General features: G+C 31.3%; 2 protein-coding genes across 2 annotated transcripts; one reads left to right on the top strand and one right to left on the bottom strand.

Moving 5' to 3' along the window:
* Positions 1–7,240: 7,240 nt before the first annotated feature.
* LOC132803964 (metacaspase-5-like) lies at positions 7,241–11,480 on the bottom strand. Its single transcript, XM_060817831.1, has 3 exons — positions 11,430–11,480; positions 7,457–8,002; positions 7,241–7,342 (listed from the first exon to the last, which is right to left on the bottom strand). The coding sequence occupies exons 1-3, from the start codon at positions 11,478–11,480 to the stop codon at positions 7,241–7,243; spliced, it is 699 nt and encodes a 232-aa protein (XP_060673814.1).
* A 9,131-nt stretch (positions 11,481–20,611) lies between these two features.
* On the top strand, positions 20,612–24,019 carry LOC132803963 (protein SIEVE ELEMENT OCCLUSION B-like). The gene is made up of 7 exons (XM_060817830.1): positions 20,612–20,779; positions 20,924–21,016; positions 21,282–21,739; positions 21,875–21,966; positions 22,151–22,227; positions 22,348–22,809; positions 23,288–24,019. The coding sequence occupies exons 1-7, from the start codon at positions 20,612–20,614 to the stop codon at positions 24,017–24,019; spliced, it is 2,082 nt and encodes a 693-aa protein (XP_060673813.1).
* Positions 24,020–24,970: the final 951 nt, after the last annotated feature.

Here is a 24,970-nt window from a genome sequence, read left to right as displayed (position 1 = left end):
TTGATCGGGAAGCTTCGGCCGAGCTCCTCGTCTGCTTATCTCACAATCCGCTTTGAAATTGAACAAATTGAGGCCATTTTTGAGATTAGAGGACCCAAAATATGGGGGATAGAGTATAAGTTTGGGCTGGGTACGTCGAAAAATGGCAAAATCATCAAAAATGGAATTTGTGGCACAGCCGGCTTTACCCGCCGATCTGGGCACATCGCCTGTCGGCCGGCCACCAAACTTCGCAGCCTAGCTCACCGGCAACTGGGCTTCGACGGTGGCCGGTGCGTGTGGCCTTCTGGCAGTCGGAATTGGAGAAACCAAGGTGGGGCTGAGAGGGAGGAGGAGAGAAAGAAGAAGAAGAAGAAGAAGGAAGAAAAAGTCCGTGGGGCATTTCCCCACGTGGGGGAGAAAAAAAAAGAAAAAGAAAAAGAAAAGAAAAAAAAGAAAAAAATAAATATATAGAAAATAATATTAAAATAATAATATAATATAAAATAATGTAGTATTAAATCATGGCTGACATGTGGCATTTTCTTTTCGTGACACATGGCATATTTCATAATGTTACATGTGGCACAAACTGTTCATACGTTTAAAAATAATATTAAAATAATATGATATTTGAAAAACTTTGTAGGTTCATAACTTTTCACCGAAATGTCCAAATCAGGCATGCCACTGGTCTATGAACTCGTATCAATGAGTACTTCACAACCGTACATGAGTCAAAGCTCATTTCAACAACAATAAAAAGTCAACTCGGCATCCTTGGGCAATTTGGACCTCAACTTGTTTTGCCTATGACTTTCAAACCGTAACTCCATTTTTATCGTGCTACTAGTCTACGAACTCAGGTCGATACATAATTGGCTATGGTGTCTCGGTCAAAATAGAATTCTTGCCGAGTCAAAAAGTCAAAGTTTGATCCTTCTCGGTCAACAATGGTCAAACCCAATCAAACTTTGTAAACTTTGGTCAACTTGAGAAATTTCCGGTGTATTTCGGGACGGGATGTTACATGGGTGTGAGTAGCGCACAAGTGATTTATGGGGTTGTCCTGTGGTTTCCATCAGACGAGGGTAGGCTGCCCCTTCATGGCCAGGATGCCTATTTGCAGGGACACGGTGGGACGCCATGCGACCGGATGCCGGTTTCTCTCTTTAACCTCCTGTCTAACGGTGCTTGGGGTGCTGGGTAAAATTTAACAATTTTTAACAAAAACTCATATCCATAAAATTCTTGAAATCAAAATATTTCTTGATGCACAAATAATTATAATTCATTCAATTTTGGCATCAAATTTCCAAATATAAATTCACTAAATATTCAACACATAAAACATATTCTTCAAATAACCAATTAACACAAAATATATATATTTTAACATCCCAAAATAATTTTGAAGGTGGGTCACTCAACTCGAGCACGCAATTATACCAAGATCCTCCATAGGATCAATTCCACAATTCACACGTGCTCCTAAAGCATCAACCATATACAAACCGATTAAAATAATATTTTTAATTGGATAAATTATACGCAGTTATCCGGAAGATTTAACACAAACGTTAACCAAAATTCATAAATGAAGTGCCTATAGAAAGCTAATAAGTTGAGGAAGACATTTCTAACCTCCATTGACCACAAACCCGTCGGTGGTGGCCATAATTTGACCGGGAAGCTTCGGCCGAGCTCCTCGTCTGCTTATCTCACAATCCACTTTGAAATTGAACAAATTGAGGCCATTTTTGAGATTAGAGGACCCAAAATATGGGGGATAGAGTATAAATTTGGGCTGGGTACATCGGAAAACGGCAAAATCATCGAAAATGGAATTTGTCCCGCCAGTGGCTTTACCCACAGATCTGGGCACGTCGCTGGTCGGCCAGCCACCAATCTTTGCAGTCGAGCTCACCGGCGATTGGGCTTCGATGATGGCCGACACGTGTGGCCTTCTAGCGGTTGGAAATGGAGAAACCAAGGTGGGGCTGAGAGGGAGGAGGAGAGAAGGAAGAAGAATAAAAAGGAAGAAAAAGCCCGTGGGGCATTTCCCCACGTTGGGGAGAAAAAAAAAAGAAAAAGAAAAAGAAAAAAAAAAGAAAAAAATAAAATAATATAAAATAATGTAGTATCTAATCATGGCTGACATGTGGCATTTTCTTTTCATGACACATGGCATATTTCATAATGTCACACGTGGCACAAACTGTTCATATGTTTAAAAATAATATTAAAATAATACAGTATTTGAAAAACTTGACAGGTCTATAATTTTTCACCGAAATGTGCAAATCAGGCGTGCCGCTAGTCTATGGACTCGTATCAATGAATACTTCACAATCGTACATGAGTCAAAGCTCATTTCTACAACAATAAAAAGTCAACTCGGCATCCTCGGACAATTTGGATCTCAACTTGTTTTGCCCATGACTTTCAAACCGTAACTCCATTTTTATCATGCTACTAGTCTACGAACTCGGGTCGATATATACTTTGCGATGGTGTCTCGGTCAAAATAGAATTCTTGCCGAGTCAAAAAGTCAAAGTTTGATCCTTCTCGGTCAACAATGGTCAAACCCAATCAAACTTGGTAAACTTTGGTCAACTTGAGAAATTTCCGGTGTATTTCGGGACGGGATGTTACATGGGTGTGAGTAGCGCACAAGTGATTTATGGGGTTGTCCTGTGGTTTCCATCAGACGAGGGTAGGCCGCCCCTTCATGGCCAGGATGCCTATTTGCAGGGACGCGGTGGGACGCCATGCGACCGTATGCCGGTTTCTCTCTTTAACCTCCTGTCTGACAATGCTTGGGGTGCTGGGTACCGTTGGCGCCACTGATATATAATGGGTGCATCAGATGGTGTTCGCGATGTGCTTTTGATCATAAGATATTTTAGAAATTTATTTAAATTAAAGTGTATTTAATAGTACTTTATAAATTAAATTGTTTTGGTATTTTAAATTAAATTTTCTAAAAGTTATCGGTTTATTTTACTTTTACCCTATATTTTAAACGGATATTTTAGATTATTTTAAACATTTCTTTTAGAAATAAATTAATTTACTTTATTTATTTAAATATTCCTTGGATCATTTTAGTATAGGTATTATTTGTTATGATACCTTATTTATAATTTAATATTTGTTATTAGCATTATTTTTATATTTTTACCTCTCACTATAAATTTTGGATTGTTAATTTATTGCCTTTTAATTAAATATGTTCTGGATTTTGGGACTTAAAATATTGGGTTTTGTGAAACGTTTTAAAAAGGGAACATTTCAAACTGAGTGAATCGTAAGGGTTTTGAGAGAAAATATTATTTTCAAATACTTAATAATTAATTACTTACTTATTTATTATTGATTAATCAAGTTTATAATATTGTTATATTATTCTTATTTATTTCCCTGATTAGTAGATTGGGTCACTCATTGAGATGATTAACATCTTATATTTTTAAATTCCGTTCCCTTAGGCCCAAGTTAGTCGACGTTGCTTGTCTGGGGGCGAGTTCGACATCTTGATTCTTTGCCAAAAGTACAAGAGGCTTTTCCTTTCCTTTCTATCTTGTCTTATTTCTTTTTGTCTTGCATTGTATTAAATTTCATATTCAATTGTATCTGATAACGCTCTGTATACTATTTGGATGATTATCTATTTAATTATGCACTCGTTCCCTGTCATTTATTTAAAGTCCTGCAAACTTGTGGAAGTAAATTGTAGTAAGGTGGGAGGAATACGGTGGTGTATATAGAAGTGTATTTTTAGTGCAGGGAAATTGTGGTAAATCCAACCCTTAGGGGAGGTTCTGCCGAATTTTCCATTGGAGGGTCCGGTAGGGTTTCCCTAAGATTAGGATTTGTCTGGAGTTCCGGTGAGGGATCTTGGACGGATCCTGACATGGTAGCTGCAGTGGATCTAATACTAAACAATGGAATATTCTGGACGTGAAGAAATGCACTCCATTGACCATTCTTGAGCAGCAATGGGTATGGAGAATCCTTAATATGCCCTTGCCAATCATGGGACCCAACATATGTTAATCTATTTCCAATTGCATTGCAAATCAAGCAAGTTGTGGTGACTACGACAACACTATATTTTGGCTTCAAACTCTCAACGAATTTTCGGGCATTAGCATCCTTGTTGTCTATATTTTTCATTATCAGAGCTTCATAAGCTTTGTCTTCTCCTTACCTTGATATTTCGGCATGGCCTCTAATGTTTGGTTTGTAATGGGGTTGCCATGTTGGACGCCATTCATGTTTTTAGAGCTTGAAACTCTCAAAACGTTTATGAAAGTTCAAGTTAAAGTTCGACTGCTTTATAAGTTAATGGAGATCATGTGTTTATATATGCGAGCAACAAAAAAGGCAGCAATTATGTCTATTTAGTTGTTTACACAATTATGAAAGAATGTTCTAGCTTTATAAATTTTATGTATGGTAACGCCTCTCTAAATTTGGAAATTCATCACTTAGCATTTTTAAAATGCAGATTTTCTATCTTTTTTTTTTTATTATTATTATCTTTTTCTTTTAATCCAGCATTGATATGATTACTCATTTAAAAATATTAACAAATAAATTAAAAAAAAACTAAAGTAAAATAAAATAATTGTCTTTTTTTTTTTTTTTGGATTCTATCAGAGATCAGATAAAGAATAGAAATAGAAAAAAGATAATAGAAGATCTCTATTCACATTTTCAGGTTTGAAAATTGTCTTTCTTTGTAAAAAAAAAAGAAAAGAAATGATGTATGAAATATTTAATATATCTCTTTAAGATCTTCTAAGCTATTTTTCCTTGTCCTATTTTTATTTTTATTTTTACCATTTTTAAAATGATTTGATATTATGTCATTTTTTTAATGAAAGATTGGACATTATATTATTGGTTATTGGTGGAACATATGTGGATAGAAGATCTAGATCCTAATATGTAAACCGTTATATAAACATAAGTAAAATATGGTCATTATTTATGGACTCTAAGACTGCAAATAATTGTCAAAAACACATGTAGTTTAATAACAAGTTGTATGATAAATGATGTATGCAATCTTATTATATCAATGATGAACGACGTGAAAACAAGGTATAAGCTAGTTGATGGAATCATTTGATCATATGAAATGAAATTGTAATGAACAACGACTTGGAAATTTTCAACAAAATGAAAGCAAATTGTAAATGAGAGCGACTTCAATATTAAACAAAGACTCTCAATAGACTTGTTATAACAAGTTGCATTAGCTAGTTATGGAAGCAAAATCTAAACGATAACAACTTCAAAATATTAACCAAAGACTCTTAACAATTTCACTCCAACAAAATAAAAAATATTAAGACTCAAAAAAGAGATGGAGTACAATGATTTTGGTAAATTTCACCTTGAATAAAAGTTAAGTGTCGATGCACAAAAATATATACCCGAATCATGCATTGTAGAACATCATATATATGATAAGTAACCAAAGACAATCTAACTTCTAACTCCCAAATCAGTAGTGAACTATAAAAACATAAAACAGAATTTGAGATACATCTAATGTACAGAATAACTATTTCCATTCATGGAAAAGATTAAGAAACAGAAAGCTAACAGAAAATAGAGGAGAAACAATCAATTGCCTAATAGAATTAAAAAGTGAAAAGAATTAGTAATTTTTATTTATATGTTTGATAAAAATATTAAATAAAAATTAGGCTTAGCCTTTTAAAATATTTTTGTTTCAAAAAATTTCAAATTTAGTAAAAATTAGTTTAAAGTTTATTTTTATATTTATTTGTGTATTTTTACTATATGATAATCCATTAAAATATACATTTATTAAAATATGTTAAGTATATTTTTAAAATTATAGCAATATGAGATTTTTTAAAAGAATAACTATTCTTTTAAATAGAAATTTATCTAGGAATATCTATTTCCAATTTTAAAACTATACGAAATGCAAAAAGTTGAACCTATACAATAACAATTCTATTGATGCATCTATTCTACAAATCAAATTTAACCTTACGGGGTGTTTGGTAAAAGGGAAAGTGTTGAAGGAAACTGATTTCCAAGAATTAGTTTTTTGGGATTCAGTTTCCAGAGAATAAGTTTTCTTAGGATTCTTTTTACAGTGTTTGGTTAATTATAGAGGAAGATAGGACTTACAAGTAATTAAATAAATTTATACGTTAAAATTAAATGATAAAATGGTATTTGAAAAATACTTAAAATCAATTTCTTAGAGAATTTTAGAATGACACCACTTTAGGAGGATCCACTTTCCTTCTTAGTTTCTCACATTGTGAGATTTATTTTCCATTGGGGTCCATATATTTCTCCTTTTAAAAATTATCCAAACAAGAGAATATTTCACTTTTCTAAGGAATTTTAGATTCCCACTAATTTTACCATTATCCAAAAACACCCCATTAGTGAATACTTGTGAGAACATACCTGAGATTAGGATATAAGACTTGTATTTATAGCCTTTGGCGTCTCAAATCTTATAAGGATTTGGACTCTTAATCCATAAATGTGCTTTATAGAACTTGACCATAATTTAAGTAGGATTTTTATGGACCTTGAGTCCTAAACTGAATTGTGGAAGTCTCTCAGTTGTAGTTTGCCTTTATCTTATATATTATATTTCCTTGAAGCTTTGCTTATTCTTCTTTGGTCGATCATATCAGTTTTTTTGTGATAATTGTATCCACTATACGATTGAAACAATCATCTATTCACAAGGTGTCTTCCCAATCTCGTCTTCGTTTACTTGGGTCCAAAATGTGTATCTGAGAGGGGCACAGTTAAATCCAATGTATAGAAAATTAACTATGTATATATACATACCTTTTTTTTTTTTTTTTTCTCTTGAAAATTTTTTCCTACAAAAACATAAATTATTATATATCCCCCATTTCACATTGTTGTTGATACCATCAAATTAAGGCTAAAATACAAGTTTCAGTCTTGCACGAGCTAGACGAAGAAATAGATATAACAATAACAATAATAATAATAATAATAATAAATAAATAATAATAATAATAATAATAAGTACAATTATTGATACATATACATTTTTGAAAAACATATCACAATATCAGATGTGTAAAAAGAAACAGAGAAAATAGACATATATATATGTATGTGTGTGTGTGTGTGTGTGAAATGAAAATCATCACAGAAAATAAAAACATCATCATGAAATGCATGAATTCTCTCTATGACTTGAAAAAAGTAGTATCAGATATGGGCAGCAAGGAGAAAAGAAGCATTGACATCATCATCATTGCAATAGAGGCCAGGTTGCTGAGCGAAACCATTGGTCTTGAGCAATTTCCTAGCCTTCAAAACAAGTTCACTGTTAGTAATATCATGACCATCTGAGTCAATAATAATGGTGGGGATTGCATTGCTAAAAGCTCCATGAGGAGCAGCATCTTTTCCTTATGGAATTACATCCCCAGAAATTTGGTCTGTTTGGCAACCATTAATCAGAATCCCACCTCTAGGAAGTCCACGCTTTGATGATGATATTGCTCCATTATTGTAAGCCTTTTGGTTTCCAATATCGGCCACTGTTTGTTCTGTTAAAGCAACCTTTCTTGCATACTCGGCCCTCTCAAGCTTCCGTTGTAGTTTTAGAAACACTTGAGCTTTGCTTCCCACCATTCCTTGGGACGAATATCCTTTGCTGCCTCCATTTTCTCCTTTAACCTTGGCATTGATCTGGGCTTTGTTTTTGTTCTTGTTTTTGTTCATGGACTTCTTCACCTTAGGACTGACTTCGTTTCCAAAGATTTTGAATAGGGTCAACCTCAGATTTCCAACATCAACCTCATTCTCGTCTTTTCCAGTTTTTTCATTCAGTATCGCTATGAGAGTAGGGAATGGCAAAGCTCTATTCTTCACATGGCCATGCCTCCAATATCCATTAATCTCTTTCTCATTTTTCTCTTCCTCTTGTTCTCGCCAATGATTATAGTGGCAGAACTCAGATGGGAACTGGATTTAGCAAGACTTGAATGCCGATCTCATCCGTTCATCCATCCCTCGATCTACCTTTCCTCCAAAAAGAACGGCCAGTGGCCACTGGACGCACCGCCGGCAGTGACAGTTTTCGATGACCACAGCGGCTCGTTGGAAAACTTGATTCCGACGAGTTCTCGATCACACCGCCCACCTTTTTCCACTAATCCAAACCCCCTGAACCCAAATTTGAGGTCAGTTTCCTCCAATTCACGGCGATTTGTGAGATCTGAGGACCTAAAGATCGAAACCTTCCCCGCGAGATTCTGGCCACCTCGGGTCCGATCTTTGGAAGGTAAGGGTCAATCCTTAATCCTCGTGTTGTAAGCTTTGTTTCGATATATTATTTGCGAATTTTGGTTAACGTTTATGTTAAATCCTCCCGGTAACCATGTATAATTTACTCGATTAAAGTATTAATTTAATCGGTTTGTGTATTGTCAATGTTCTAAGAACACGTGTAAATTGTAGAATCGATCCTATGGAGGATCTTGGTTGAATTTCATGCTCGAGGTGAGTGACCCACCTTCAAAATTATTTTGGGTTGGTAGATTGTATATATTTTATGTTGATTATATATTTGGAAATTATATTTCATGTGTTATATACTTACTAAATTTATATTTGGAATTTTGATCCCAAAATTGAATGGAATTAAATATTTGTGCAATATAAAATATTTTGGTTTTAAGGATTTTATGAATTTGGGATTTTGGTAATTATTATCAAATTTCATTATTGGAATATTTCATAATTAAATATTTGAGAAATATTTTTTTATGTATTTGATATTAAGAGAATTTCTATTTAGAATTATATTGCCAATTTATCATAATTTTTAATATGTGTTTTGGTGAAAAAATATATTTTGGGACTTGAAGATTCATGGTTTAAAGTTTTATTTAAATTATTTTTAAGTTTAATGTTGGCGTTATGATGGTGTTTTATATGAATTTAATTGCATACGGATTTGATATAGTTTTTAATATCATTTTGGGTACAGATTGATTTTAAGGATTTGAAGAAAATTATTTGTTTTAAAAGTATTATGCTTCAAAAATATTTTTATGCAATTAAATATTATGGGATTGATTTATTTATGGTGAAATTGATGGAATTTATGCAATGGATTCATGATGAGGCTTTAAGAGAATGTGGGTTGAAAAATGGTATAATTCCCACGATGAATTTTGGAAAAAGCTGGGTATTTTAATAATAAATTTATTTAGCAATTGATTTTAGACGCACTCATACAGTATTGGTGTTCTATACTGTATATGTGGATAAGCGCGCAGGTTGTAATGTCTCTCGTAAGTTGCCATCGGACTGAGGGCAGGAAAGTTTGATATTGGCCATAGCCGCCCCCCTCCATGGCTGCATGACTGTTTAAGCAGCGGCGTTGTCGGGAGACCGAAGTGACCGTATGCAAGTTTCTCTCTTTAACCTCCCGCCGGACGGTGCTCGGGACGCTGGGTATTATAGGGCATCACTGGTATATAGTGTGGTGCGTCAAGTATTATTTTTCAGATATAAATTTCAAATCCTAAAGTTTTAAAGTCGTATTTACATTAAATGTATTTAATTTGTTTTATCACCTATTTCCAATTAGTGTTTTCTAAAATGTATTTATTCATATTTTATGTTAATTATGTTAAATCAATATTTTTAAAATGCATCTTGCCATATTTTTATTATATAGATTGATTGAATAATTCAAAATGAATTTTATAATATTTTTACCACTTACTTTACATGGTTGTTTGTAATTATTTTAATTATGTTTTTGACACTGTTTATTTTGATTTATTAAATCAAATTTTACGAATTATATATTGAATTTCACTTTTATGTTATATTTCTTTAATGCAAGTATTTTAAATTATTTTATTGTATTTTATTCATATTTGGATTTATTATCAATTTATTCAATTTGTTATTTCTCGATTTTTGGGGCATGAAATATTGGGTTTTGTGAAAATGTTTTAAAAGATGAATCTTTCCAACGGAGTGAATAGTGAGGGTTTTGAAGGAAAATATTATTTTCAATTAATTATTATTTATTTATTCTTAATTAATCAAGTGTACTATGATTATTATTATTATTATAGTCATATATTAGATAGGGTCACTCACTGAGATGATTAGTATCTCATATTTTTAAATCCGTCCCCTTAGGTACAAGGATTGGTAGACGTTTGTCCAGAGCGAGTTTGACCTTCGTTGTTGTCGTGTTTTGAGGAGTTCTTTTCTTTTCATTTATTTCTATTGTAATATTTCTTTTATCCCCTGTTGTATAACTTTCATACTTAATTGTACCCTATGATGCTTTGTATATTATATTGGATATATTTTATTAAATACTACATTAGTTCCCTGTTTAATTTATGAAAGTGCTGATTATTGTGGAAATAAATTATAGTAAGGTGGGAGGAATAAGGTGGTGTATATAAAAGTGTGTTTTCAGTGTAGGGAATTTGTGGTGAGTCCAACCCTTAGGGAAGGTTCTGCCGGATTTTCCATTGGAAGGTCCGGTAAAGTTTTCTTGGGATCAAGGCTAGTCTAGGGTTCCGATGAGGAATATTGGACGGGTTCTGACACTTTATTTTTTCTAAACAATGATTACAATACATTCAAATATATAATTTTACTACTGGACTAAGTCTATGAATATTTTATGTATGGATCTTTGACAAATCTATAGATGCATACAAACCCTATCATTTTCACTATGGGTGACAATTCATGTTAAACCATTTATTAATAATGTCAAAATTACTTAATTCGAATACAACTTATATAAAAATACTTTACAGTAAAAAAAATATGTATATATAGTGGAATACTTTTTGGTTTCATTATAATTAATGCTTGTAAGTGAATTAATTAGAAGAGAGTTATAACTATTATCAAACAAAAAGACTAAACCTTTGGTTAAACAAAGAATTAACCAAAACTTTTCAATTCTTTTTTGCATGGTTCTTTTTTTTTTTTTTTTTTTTAGACAATGATTACAGTATATTCTAATCTATGGTTTTATCACTGAGTTAAGCCTATGAATACTTTATGTATGGATCTTTGACGAATCTATAGATGCATACAAATTAAACCTATCATTTTCACTATGGGTGACAATTTGTGTTAGTCGATCATATTTTGTTCATACATTTATCAATAAATGTCAAAATTACTTAATTCAAATATAACTTGTTCATTAATAGGGTAAGAAATATCAACTCAAATATGACCTATAAGATAGTGTTGTTGCCATTGGACTAAGCCAATGAGTACTAATCCATAGATATTTCAAAATAGTGCCATTGCTTATTTATGAATATTAAGTAAAGTATAACTTTTGGGACATGGACGGACTTAAGAATAGGCCTAGGGGCCATAGTCCCCCCACCTGTAACACCCCATGCCAAAGTGTACCATCTTGCCTCACTGCCACCACCATCCTCTTACCCACTCAAAAATCAACATTCCTTTAAAATTTCATGGCCGGTGAACCTCCAACACGTAGGCATCGATGACTTTTTCTTGCAATGGCAATGGCTCGCCAATCTCCCACTTTTGGCAAGTTTTCGGCCAATTCACTATCTTGTTCCACCATTTTTGACCATCCTAAACCCAAATCCGAGATTTGTTTGGCTCAATTCGAGCGAATTTATGACATCAAAAACATTAAATTAGCCAATCTTTTCGATGAGATCTTAACCATGTCAACCGAATCTTGAACAGGTAAGACCTAATTCGTGATCCTCGCATTTTAAGTTTCATTTTGGTATATATGTTGCTAGTTTTGGCTGAGATTAGTGCTTAAATCCCTGGGTAAATTATGTGTAAAATACTTGATAAAAATAATATTTTTAATGGATATTGTATTTATTGCTATTTTAGGCATCCATATAAATTGAGAGACGAATCCCAAGGAGAATCTAGAGTAGTTCACATTTTTAGATGAGTTGTACATTTTCTAAAGCATATTTGGGAGTTAATTTATTTTATACTATTATGAATTTTTGTTAAATATTTTGTAAATTAATTAAAGAAAATTGTTATTTTATGTATATGTTATAGAAATACTTTTATGATTATTCCCGTAAAAAATTGGTTGAACTAAGATTTGTGGAATAAATTTTGATAGAAAATTTTATATATCTTTGATCATGAATTTTATAAATACATTTTAAATTAATTAAATAATTTTTGTGGTTTAGTACATTGTAATAAGCTAGTAAAAATTTTTAAAATGGCATTTTAGTAAATTTTTTACATTCATGGTGTTTAGAGATGCATTATACAATACTAATATTTTATATTGTTATTATTATTACTTAGCACACAGATATTATTTAACTATTCTATGGGAGTTTAGTGAGAGAGTGTTGGTAGGTATTTTACATTGTGAGGAATAATCACTCTCCCTTTAATTGTAGGATGGTAAGTTATTAGCATCAAGTCAAGATGTCTAATTGTAGATATCTTGCATTATCTCTTTTATCAAGGGGCATTTAGGGCGCCAAGAGCCATCTGACATCATCTTATATATAGTGTGGTGCATCAGATATACACCTAATATTTGCTTAAAATAATATTTTTAATATATATTTATTTAGTTAATTCATTTTTAAGTATTTAATTAATCATTTATTAAATTTATTTATTTGTTTGAATTTAATATTCAATATATGATATTCTTTTCACCTTAATTGTACTTATTTATTTTTTTAAAATGAATATTCTTGGAACATTTATCTAAATAATATTTCGTTTCATTTTAATCTTATTTTAATTTTATTTTATCCCATTTTATCTTATTTCATTTCTTATAATAAATTTTAAATCTTGGGAATACACAATTATGGATCTTTGTAAAATTATTTTAAACAGGGGAACTTTTTAATTGAGTGAATTAGTGAGGGTTTTGAGAGAAATTTTTTTTCTTTCTAAATTTCTAATTTGATTTTCACAAATTTTCCTTATTAGTATTATAAGTATTAATAATATCACTCTAAATACAACTTCTAATTTCCATTTATCAAATTATTATTTTATTATTAGTATTATATTTATTGTTAATATTATTGTTATTAATTAGATGGGTGCTGCTCATTGGGATTATTAGCATTTTTAAGTTTTCTTTATATTTATCTCATTCTCCTAAATCCAAATAGTTAGTGGACCAATCGCCAGGCTACGCACTCTTCTAATTGCAGCCTATTGTGGCTATTTTCGAGTAGAGTTCTTCTTTCCAGCTCTATGTATTATTATTATTATTATTATTATTATTTCTTCCTATTCCATAACATTTGTGTTTCTTTAAATAAATTCTAGACTGCTTTGATATTGAAATATGAATTGAGTGTTTTGTATAAAACTATTTTAGTTATTTAATTATTATTAAGCTGTATTATTTTATTTTTGAAGTGCTATAATATTGTGGAAATTTTTATTGTCCGTATAGGGAAGTTTTGATATTGAAATATGAATTGAGTGTTTTGTATAAAACTATTTTAGTTATTTAATTATTATTGAGCTGTATTATTTTATTTTTGAAGTGCTATAATATTGTGTAAATTTTTATTGTCCGTATAGGGAAGTTTTGGATAACGTCCAATCCAAAGGAAGATTCTGTTAAATTTTCCAGAGAATTTTCAATGGGGTGTCCTATAGTTTGGACTATCATAGGATTCCTTACCTAAAGGGTCCTGACACCACCCCTTTCCAAAAATTTTTTTTACCCATTCACAATTATTTATATCATATTCTAAAACTACTAAAAAATAATATTTCTAATCAATTCTTACTATAAAAGTTTCTAATTAAAATATTTATTCATTTTTTATAATATTGATCTTACTAAAAATAAGTAGATTTAATTTATATCTTTAATATATAATTAATTCAATTAATACTATCTTAAATAATAAAAATATAAACCGAAGTAAATAAATTTTATTTTTAAATTTCAGTATTAATACTTGTTAATGCTTATCATTAGAGTTTTTTTAAAGTTTCTATTTATTTATTTTTTCTAATTGCCATCTAAATTTTGATTTTGGTTTAATTGGCTTTTCTATTTGTTTTTACATACCTTTATATATGTAAAATATATTATTCATAATATCATTCCACCTAACATTCAGTTTAAATATTAAATTTACTTATAAGAAATGTTCTTCAATAATCACACGATAAATTTGTTAATTTATTAACATCAGTTAAAATGTAACAAAATTGTTGAGGATTTTGTATTTTTTTACTCATTTTCTTTCTAAATTGATTTTTTTTAATTGTATTATTCTTAACAACTTTTTATGCTGTTTTATCGTGATAAATAAATAATACTTTATATATATATATATATTTCATATTTTGAATTATTATATATTATAAAAAATATATATATATATATATTTATTTATATTCTTTTCGGCCACTGTTCTGAGACGTCCAATAGCTCTATTTCAAAACTTGACAAAACGATTATTTGTCTAAATATATATATATATATATATATATTAATAGAACAATTTAAATCGGCGTTTAGGTCGTCATATAATAATGAAATGGATATTTACTGGAAACAATTATAATGAAAGACTGACTTTTTTTTAACCTAAAAAAAAGAACTTTGACATAATACGATCTAAAGAAGACTTTAACCCCAAAAAAAAAAAAAAAAAAAGGAAAAAGACTTGACATTATTTTTAAAGAAGACTTGGCATTAAAAACAGAAAAAGACTTGACATTATTTTTAAAGAAGACTGGGCATTTTTTATTGAAAAAAAAAGAAAACACCAAATTAAAATTAAAACACGGTTAATTCTTCAAACCGATTTTTTTTTTTTTTTTCCTTTTACATTGTGGCTCCCCAAGCTAACCATCTTGGCTCCGTCACTTTTCTTAGTCTCCTATAGCTCTATTTCAAAACTTGACAAAACTGTATAATTCTTCCACCAAAAGAATAAAAATAAAAATAAAAATAATAGAACAGTTTAAGTCGGCTACCAAAATTGGCGTTTAGGTCGTCATATAATAATGAAATGGATAATATTGACTGGAAACAAATATAATGAAAGACTGAGTTTTTTTAACCTAACCAAAAAAAAAAAAAAGACTTTGACATAGCACGATCTAATTAAAAAATTTCACCCAATTGAGCACGTTTAGCTTACTTTTTTTATTAAAAAAGAAGATTTGGCAATTTTTATGTAAAAAAAAAAAAAAACAAATTGCCGATTAAAACTTGGTTAATTCTTCAAACAGCTAAAGTTCAAGACTAATTGGAAATGGATAATATTGACGTTAATGCAATGGAGGATTCGGTCAATAATCAACAAACATAGAATGCTACAAAATGTCTCAAAAAAACATGAAAAAATAAAAAAAATAAAAAAATAAAAGAGATTGCGAAATGTTATTATTTGTACAATAGAGGTTATACTTATAAAATACTTTACAGCAAAAAACAACAAAATAATTATAGTGGAACACTTTTTTGTTTCATTAAAATTAATTGATGCAATGTGTTATTGATGCAATGTGTTATTAATTCATTAAAATTAATTAAAATTAATTGATGCAATGTTTTATCATTAAAATTAGTATTATTGTAACACTCCGTCCCGAAATACGCAAAAGTTTCTCAAGTTGACCGTGTTTGACCATCATTGATCGAGAATGGTTAAACTTTGACTTTTTGACTCTACAAGAATTCTAGGTTGAGTGAGGCACCGTTACGAAGTACTCATCAACACGAGTTCATAGACTAGTAGTACGATGAAAACAGAGCTACGGTTTGAAAGTTATGGGCAAAACAAATTGAGATCTGAACTGTCCGAGGATGCTGGAGTTGACTCTTTATTTTTGTTAAGTTGAGCTTTGACTCATGCATGGTTGTGAACTACTCATCGATATGAGTTCATAAACTAGTGACACACTCCTAATTTGGACATTTTGTTGAAAAGTTATGGACCTGCAAATTTTTTTCTAATACTATAATATTTTATATTATTTTATACTTGTGTAGAACGTGTACACAGTATGTGACACGTGTCAAAATCTTAGCCACTCTCGTAAGTGCACAGTGGCACCCACCGGATGGTTTCTTATTGGCCAGACCGCGTGTGAGGGGGGAGGAGAGAGAGAGAAAGAGAGGAGGAGAGAGAGGGAGAGACCACCACCATTGGCCACCTCTGATTTGCCATTTTCCACCCATCGTTTCCATACACGTGCCACCCCACCACCTCGAGCTCCTCATTTTTGGCCAGCCCACCAAATCCCACAACCAGCCGACTGCCGATAAGCCCGAATCGAGGCTTTTTGGCAGTAGTGCCAATTGCTTCAAACCTAGATTTCTCCCTGTCCCAGCATCCGTTTGCCTCACCGCCGGTCCTATCAGTTCACCCGTCCTTCGATCTATCTTTTCTCCAAAAATCATGGCCAATAGCCACTAGTCACATTGCCGGAAATAACAGTTTCCGGTGACCACGATGGCTCATCGGGAAACTGATTTTCGATGAGTTCCCAGTCACACTGCCCATCTTCTTCCACTAATTCAAATCCTTTAAACCCAGATCTAAGGTCGGTTTCCTCCAACTCGCAGCAGTTTGTGAGATCCAATGATCCGAAACCCGACACCTTTCCGATGAGATTCTAGCCACCTCGGATCCGATCTTCGAGTGGTAAGACCCAATCCATGAACCTCGTTCCCTAAGCTTCATTTTGGTATATTATTTGCGAATTTTAGTTACCGTTTGTGTTAGCTTCCCCAGGTACTTTATCCGAATAAAATATTAATATATTTGATCTTGTGTAATATTGATATTTTAGGAGCACGTGTGGGTTATGAGACTGACCCTATGGAGGATCTTGATTGATACGCGTGCTCGAGGTGAGTGATCCACCTTCAAAATTATTTTGGGTTGATAAATTGTATATATATTTTGTGTTGATTATATATTTGATTATTTGTGCATTAAGAAATATTTTGATTTCAAGAATTTTATGGATATGGGATTTTGTTAATAATTGTTAAATTTTATTGTTGGAATATTGTGTAATTAGAAAGTTTTCATGTGAATTTTAATATATGTTTAATATTTGAAAGAATTTCCATTTAATTTTACAATGCCAATTTATGATGGTTTTAATATATGTGTTGTTGCCAAAAATATATTTGAGATTTTAAAGGAATTATGGTTTAAGGTTTTTAATAAATTATTGTTGAGTTTGATGTTGATTTTATGATGCATGATAAATGTGTTTACATGATTTTAAGGATATATGAATTTCATGTGGTTTTAATATTATTTTTGACATAGTGGTTTTAATGATTCAAGAAAAATATTTGTTAAAAATATTTGTTCAAGTTGGTACTTCCAAAACATATATATATATATATATATTTATGCACTTAAATTATTATTCGATTGATTTTATAGTATTGGAAAAATTATATAATTATCGATGGATTTATGCTGGTGATATTAAAGATAAATGTGGGAATGTGAATTTGAATTTGAAAAGTGGTATAATTCCCACGGTAAATTTTGGAAAACTAGGTATTTTAATAATAAATTTAATTAATTGATTTTAGATGCACTCATACAGTACTGGTGTTCTGTACTGTATATGTGGATAAGCGCATAGGTTGTAATGCCTCGCGTGAGTTGCCATCGGACCAAGGGCAGGCAAGTTTGATATTGGCCATGGCCGCCCCCTCCATGGCTGGGATGACAGTTTAAGTAGCGGTGCTGTTGGGATGCCGAAACGACCGTATACAAGTTTCTCTCTTTAACCCCCCTCCAGACGGTGCTTAGGACCCTGGGTATCATAGGGCATCACTGGAATATAGTGTGGTACATAAAATATTCTTCAGATATAAATTTCAAGTTCCAAAGTTTTAAAGTCATATTTAAATTAAATGTATTTAATTTGTTTTATCACCTATTCCCAATTAGTATTTTTCTCAAATGTGTTTATTTATATTTTATGTCAATTATTTTAAATCAGTGTTTTTAAAATGCATTATACCTTGATTTTTACTTTTTAAATGGATTTGGTGTTTTAAAATAAATTCTTTTATATTTTTACCATTTACTTCAAATAGATTATTAAAGTGATTTAAGTATTTCCTTTATTAATTAAATGATTTATTCTACTTATTTTAGATTGATTATTTAAATGTATTTTTCCACGTTTTTATTATTAATTTTCATTCGAGATTTTAACATGAATTTTATTTATATTTCATAATCTATTTCAAGTTGAAGTTTAAAATTAATTAAGAGTGTTTCTTTGATTAATCCATGGATTTAACTAATAAATTTTATAATTTATATTTTGAGTTTATTTTTGTTTTATGTCAAATTCCTTCAATCCAAGTTTATTTATGATTTATTTATTTTATCTAATGTTATCTTATTCTAAATTTAATAATTGGATTTTTTTTAAAATGTTTTCAATGTATACATTAAGTTCTAAATTAATATTTGTATTTTATGTGCATTCTAAATTATTGCATTACATTTAATTTAATATTTCCTTGATTATTTTTTAATGTAAATTTATTATGATTTTGCTTATTTTATTTATGACATTTTGTGTACAATTTAATAATTGTTATTAAAATTATTCTTGTTTCTTATTATGCATTCTAGATCTTTAATTTAATGTATTTTATTTATAATTTATTTAATTAATTATTCCTTGAATTTTGGGGTACAATTATTGGGTTTTGTGAAAGTGTTAATTTATTTAATTAATTATTCCTTAATTTTTGGGGTACAATTATTGGGTTTTGTGAAAATGTTTTAAAAGGGAAACCTTTCTAATGGAGTGATTTGTGAGGGTTTTGAGAGAAAACATTATTTTAAGTATTTATTATTTAATTACTTATTTAGTATTGATTTATCAAGTTTCTTTTATTGATATATTATTATTGTTATAATTGTGTAGTAGATTGGATCACTCACTGAGATGATTAGCATCTAATATTTTTAAATTTCATTCCCCTAGACTCAGGTTAGTAGACGTTGATTGTCCGAAGGCGAGTTCGATGTCTTGTTCATTGCTAAAAGTTCAAGGAGCCTTACTTACTTTTCTTCGTTATCTTGTATTGTTTCTTTTATCCTTTGTTGTATTAAATTTCATATTTAATTTTATCTTGATAAAGTTTTGTATACTATTTTGGACGTTTATATATTTAATTATGCACTGATTCCCTGTTATTCATTTGAAGTGCTGAAATTTGTAGAATTAAATTGTAGTAAGGTGGGAGGAATAAGCTGGTGTATATAGAAGTGTGTTTTCAGTGCAGGAAATTTGTGATGAGTCCAACCCTTATGAAGGTTCTGCCAGATTTTCTATTGGAGGGTCCGGTAAGATTTTCCTAGAATCAGAGCTTATCTTGGGTTCTGATAAGGGATCTTGGATAGGTCCTGACAATTATTATATGAAACATATTGAAGATGTAAAATATGGATAGTTGTTGGTGCTTTTATGAGCTTTCTGGAAAGTTATTGGATTTTTACAATCTTTTAGCATAATTTGATGGAAAACGATGGCACGAATAAGATTTGGCATTCATGTGCAAATCATCAAAACTTCATTTTTTTAATCATATTTGATTGACTCTTATCTTTTTGATCAAAACTTCATTCATTACATCATTAATGCTTTTGAGTAAATTAATTAAAAGGATGTAATAATTATTATGGAGCAAAAGATTAGTTAAACAAGGACTTAAACAAACCTTTATAATTCTTTTTCGTATGGGTCTTCTTTTTTTTTTTTTCAACAATGATTATAATATATTCTATTGGACTAAGCCTATGAATACTCATCCATAAAAATTTCAAAACAGCGCTATTGCTTAAATATATTAGAGAAAATTATAAAACAAATGAAAATCTATCTTCCATTAATTTAAACTTTTAAAAGAAGTAGTAATTCAATTTGATATCAGAACCAAAATCCAAGATGTCCTGGATATAAAACTCTAACAGCTAACCAAAAACAAAAACACATTTAACCCAAAAAAAGCTGGCCTTCTTATATGTGAAGAAAGAGTATTAGAAAAAAATATAAACCAATCTTTCTATATATAAAGGAAGAATATTAGAAAAAAATATAGAAAAAATGAAACCCATCCACCACCTATCAGCTTGAGCTTTCGAGAAAGATGACAACTCAACTATATATGATATATGATATGAATACTAATTAATTAAAGTACAGCTTCTGGGACTTCAATAGCACTATTTCAAAACTTCACAAAACAATTATTCGCCCCAAAAAAAAGTTAATAGAACAGTTTAAGTCGTCTAAAAATATTGGCGTATTGGTCGTCATATAATAAGCTTTAGATATACAATAGGATCAGTCGAGGTGCAATAATAAACAAGTACATGTACAGTCTGAATTTTATTATTATTTTATGAAAACCAGTATATACGGTCTTGATGGCTATAAATAGTGGTTGAGCAACATATTGCAATTCAAAACACAAGCCAGTAACGATCTAATAAACTAGCTAGCTAACAGTGTTTTCTTTTTCCTGTGCAATTAATTTCCACAAAAATGGCGTTGCTAAGATCAGGAAAGCCTAGGAAGTTGAGGATGCCAATCATCGTCCCTGATGAAATGGTGTATGGGACAATCTCTGCCACCGATGAGAAAAAGTTGGATGTTGAATATCTTCTGGATCTGGTCGAAAACATCCTGCTTACTGCCACTCATGACGTCCAGGTGTATATATATATAGTTACTTTAATTTTATCTTCTTCTTTTTCCCCCTCTCCTTTTCGGAATTAAATGGGAATATATATATATATATATATATACTCATTTTGATGTAACAATGATCAACTTCGTTATGATTACTTTCTGCAGCGTGGGACACCTGAGCAGAACACGGAATTCAGGCGTCCTGATTCCAGTTTCAAGTCACCATCAAATACAATCAAGCAGATTTCCATCGAACTGGTTACAAATTAGACCTTTAGACATCTATTACCTAAAATCGTTCATACAAACTAATTTAGATATATGTACATTTTACATAACAAACTGCTCTTTGTTTAGTTTTTATTTTATTTTTTAATTTTTTTATAATATTATTTCAACAGTTCCTAACGTAAAAGGGGAGGAGGCGTGTGATGAACCTATAACCTTATAAGTGTGAAGTGTGGATATAAAGGACTTTGTTTTGTCGAATTAGTAGTTTATAAATGGTCTATAGTACATGCAGGTGGCAAACACGGCCCAAGGTGATAAAGTAAAAGTTGAGAAAACGGCGGTGACAATCCTGAACTTGCTATCAAGCTATTCGTTGGATGCAAAGCTAGCGCTGAGCCTTGCCGCTTTAGCTATGGAGATTGGGGAATTCTGGCGACTCAAGAAGGACTTGACCGATCAGTCACCCTTACCAAAAGAATTCTGCTTGTCAATGGCAATCTTGAAGTTCGAATCAACCGATATCGTAGACCAGAAAGACGACCAGCAGCAAAAGCCAATTGTTGAGCTTAACAATCTCATCATGCTCATTTTGGAAGTTACCAAATCCATCTTTGAGCTGGAGAAGCTACGTACCCAATATACGAGTGCAGATGTACCAGGACTCTTAACAACTATCCGAAAACATGTGTATGGGACAATCACAAGTATTGTGGCTTGTGCAGCTCAGATTGCCTATTTTAAAAGCCATGAGTAAGATTTTTGTTATTATTATTATTATTATTACTATTATAAGAAATTAGTGTGTATATATATATACAAAATAATAATAATAATAAAATAATAAAATAAAATGAGTGCAACAATAATGCATGATTTTGATTTCAGGGGGCAAACACAAGATCTAACGAAATGGATTGAGTATCTCGCATCTGTCCATGAAGATCTTGAAAAGCATATACGAATTAGCGAGCAGCAGAGTAATTAATTGTTCACATATTTAATTAATTAATAAATAAATATAAAATGACAATTTAATTAAATTATTAGCTTCATCTTCTTCTATATATATATATATATATGCACCTGCAGAACGAACGGATGTCTACTGGAAACTCGTTAGCATATTCAGAAATTAATATGATGAATCTTCTCATGAAATAGTGGACATTTTAAAGCTGCTGATTTCTACCGAGAATGATACACATTTACTCCATATTAATGATGGTTCCACTACTGCAGTATGTACTGTACTTTCCTATAGCACCCTTTCTCTGTTCTTTCTCATCTGCCCGCGGCGATTAGCACTTAATTAGTTTTGCAATCAATGATATGATTTCATTTTCTAATTGTTGAATCAGGGTGTGAGCATCGACGTCCTTTCTATGAAAGATGTTCTCTTGATAATTTCATGTTTAGACATTTCGGACATCGATATTATGAATCTCCAAAAGATTTATGAAGGAATAAAAGGCTACAAGCATTACAAGATGGTATGGATCCCAATTGTGGAGGAATGGACTCTTGCGCAACTCCAACTATTTATGAAACTTCGAGATCAAATGCCATGGTATGTTGTACAAATGGTCTCAACCATTGCAGGCATCAAGTTCATCAAAGAGGAGTGGCACTTTAATGGTAACCCTATCGTCGTGTTACTAAACCAACAAGGTGAGGTCGAAAACCCTAATGCACTGCCATTGATCCGGGTATCGGGAATGGAGGCCTTTCCCTTCACTAAGATGGCTGAAGATGCCATACCTCATTTGGAGAACTGGCTACATCTTGTAGCCAAACACATTCATCCAAGCATGCAATCATGGGTATGTACGCATTATAAACTTGAGCACATATATATATATATATATATATATATATCATCTGTCCTTCTATTGTAGGTGAAGGTGCTCACTACTCCGTAAGCACCTAAAGCATATCTAAATAAGGATATATGAGTATAAGAATTAACCCTTGTATCCTTATTTGGATATGCATTAGATGCTCACTAAGTGGTGAGCATTTTCCCTTAGGATGTGTCTCTATATATCGAGATAAATCATATACACACACACACACACATATATATATATGTATTTTAAATTGCATCAAGGAATGCGATTTAAATATATATTTGAGATTTATATGATTCCAATGAAAAATTAAAATCCTAACAAGGTAAAACAAATCCTAAATAAATCCAAATATATCTTTAAATATCAGTTGTTGAAGCAGTACAAAAGCTGATAAGGGATTGAGGCTAAGATAGTTGTTACAATATTGAAAATATTTTTGGTGAAACAGATGGAAGAGGAAAAGTACATTTTCTTCTACGGTGGAACCGACCAACACTGGATTAAAAAGTTCCAAAGCCACATAAAAAATGTTGACCTTGGAAAATTTTTGAAAGATGGAGAAAAGGAAGGAAGCACCGGCATAGAGTCGGTAGAAATTGGAACGAATGAGATGGGGTTTTGGAGCATCATAGAAAGTCTGTACTTGATCAAGGTTCATCAGGAGGAGGTCAAGGGTGGTCGTGGTGGTGATGAGACACTACAAATACTCCAAAAGCTACTTTCCAATAAAATAGAGACCAATGGATGGGGTATTCTTGTTAAAGGTTCAAATGTGATAATTGCTGATCAGGGTTCCAATATCTCAAAGGCCTTGAAGAAGCTGGTCATTAAACTTCAGAGCGAGGAGGAAAATAATTTTCATGAGGAAAAATTTGAAACTATATTCCAGGAGTACCACAAACAAGTGGCTGACATGTTTAGCCACTCTTGCCAGATTAATATTCCAAGCGCAGCTGCAAATATTATTCCAAAGACCATGAAATGCCTTGAATGTGGTCAAGTAATGGACACATTCATCAGTTTTCGTTGCACCAAAAGTTCGACCACCAACCAACAAAATTCATCTGCCAACAATTTTAAGATCAAACCAAGGGGCTTTTATCCTTGTTACCCTCCTTACCCTCCTTATCCTCCTTATCCTCCTTATCCTGCTTATCCTCGTTATCCTCGTTATCCTTGATCATGAGGTGACATATTTTGCACGGTGCCTGTGAGGTATTTCATTGTGAATGGTATTTCTCTACCTAAAGTAGCTAGGCAGGCCTTATAGAGTAATTCGTCAGCAATGTGATCAGAGCAATGGAGCTTCTACAAATAAATGGTCATCTTGGTTACGATGGCTATATGTATGTGCCACGGGATTGGCGTGGAAGTGTGTTTTTTTTTTTTTTAAGTCACGTTTGTTGTCATCGTCTTTTTCTTTTGTGTCTTGGTTGGTCTTGTGTTCCGTATTTACAGCTATGGCTATGTTGTTCTAGTACCTAAATTATTCTTGCTTTTCCAATAAAAGTACTTCTCACCTAAATTATTCTTACTTTTCCAATAAAAACGCTTCTTAGCTTCTTCGCCCTTTTTTTTTTTTTTTAAAAAAAAAAAAACTTCACTTGTTTGGTTTGAATATTTGTTTGTATGACAAAAAGGCCATCAATGGTTTTCGCTGTTTCGTTAATATCCCATGTTATTATTATTTTTAAGTAAAATGTTCCACTTTTAAGGTTTTAGTTTTTAAAAATACAAATAATAATAATAATAATAATAAATTATTATGCCTATGAAATCATAAAAAAAGATTTCTATAATATGTACACATATAAAAATTATATTCATGTAAAAAGAAGTGTCAGCTTACATTTTTATAATGAGTTTTTATATTTCAGAATGGATGAGTTTTAAAACTCTTTATTTGGATTAAGTAATATCTTTTTAAGTAATTTGATATTCTTTAATTAAATCTAACAATTACGAATTTTTCCTAAGAAAAATATATATCCATATTACAAACCACAGCTGCCTCTCTCATATGATTTGAAATCACAAATAAGATTGTTTTCTACTTAATGCCACACTGCCAGTGTAACACCCCGTACCAAAAATACACATGATTAAACAACTTTGAGCAAGTTGACTAAGT

This window comes from Ziziphus jujuba, chromosome 6 (assembly GCF_031755915.1).
Source record: "Ziziphus jujuba cultivar Dongzao chromosome 6, ASM3175591v1".
In the NCBI taxonomy this organism is placed as follows: Eukaryota; Viridiplantae; Streptophyta; class Magnoliopsida; order Rosales; family Rhamnaceae; genus Ziziphus; species Ziziphus jujuba.
This window is presented reverse-complemented; position numbering and strand designations above follow the sequence as displayed.

Excerpts from the sequence above, each read along its gene's own strand:
- LOC132803964 (XM_060817831.1), bottom strand. The coding sequence starts at position 11,480 with ATGGTGGTGGCAGTGAGGCAAGATGGTACACTTTGGCATGGGGTGTTA. Across the intron at positions 8,003-11,429 it reads TTTGGCATGGGGTGTTACAG|TTCCCATCTGAGTTCTGCCA; the intron begins GTGGGGGGACTA and ends TGCTAAATCCAG. Across the intron at positions 7,343-7,456 it reads CAGACCAAATTTCTGGGGAT|GCTAGGAAATTGCTCAAGAC; the intron begins GTAATTCCATAA and ends CTTGTTTTGAAG.
- LOC132803963 (XM_060817830.1), top strand. The coding sequence starts at position 20,612 with ATGGCGTTGCTAAGATCAGGAAAGCCTAGGAAGTTGAGGATGCCAATC. Across the intron at positions 22,228-22,347 it reads ATGATGGTTCCACTACTGCA|GGTGTGAGCATCGACGTCCT; the intron begins GTATGTACTGTA and ends TTGTTGAATCAG. Across the intron at positions 22,810-23,287 it reads ATCCAAGCATGCAATCATGG|ATGGAAGAGGAAAAGTACAT; the intron begins GTATGTACGCAT and ends TTGGTGAAACAG.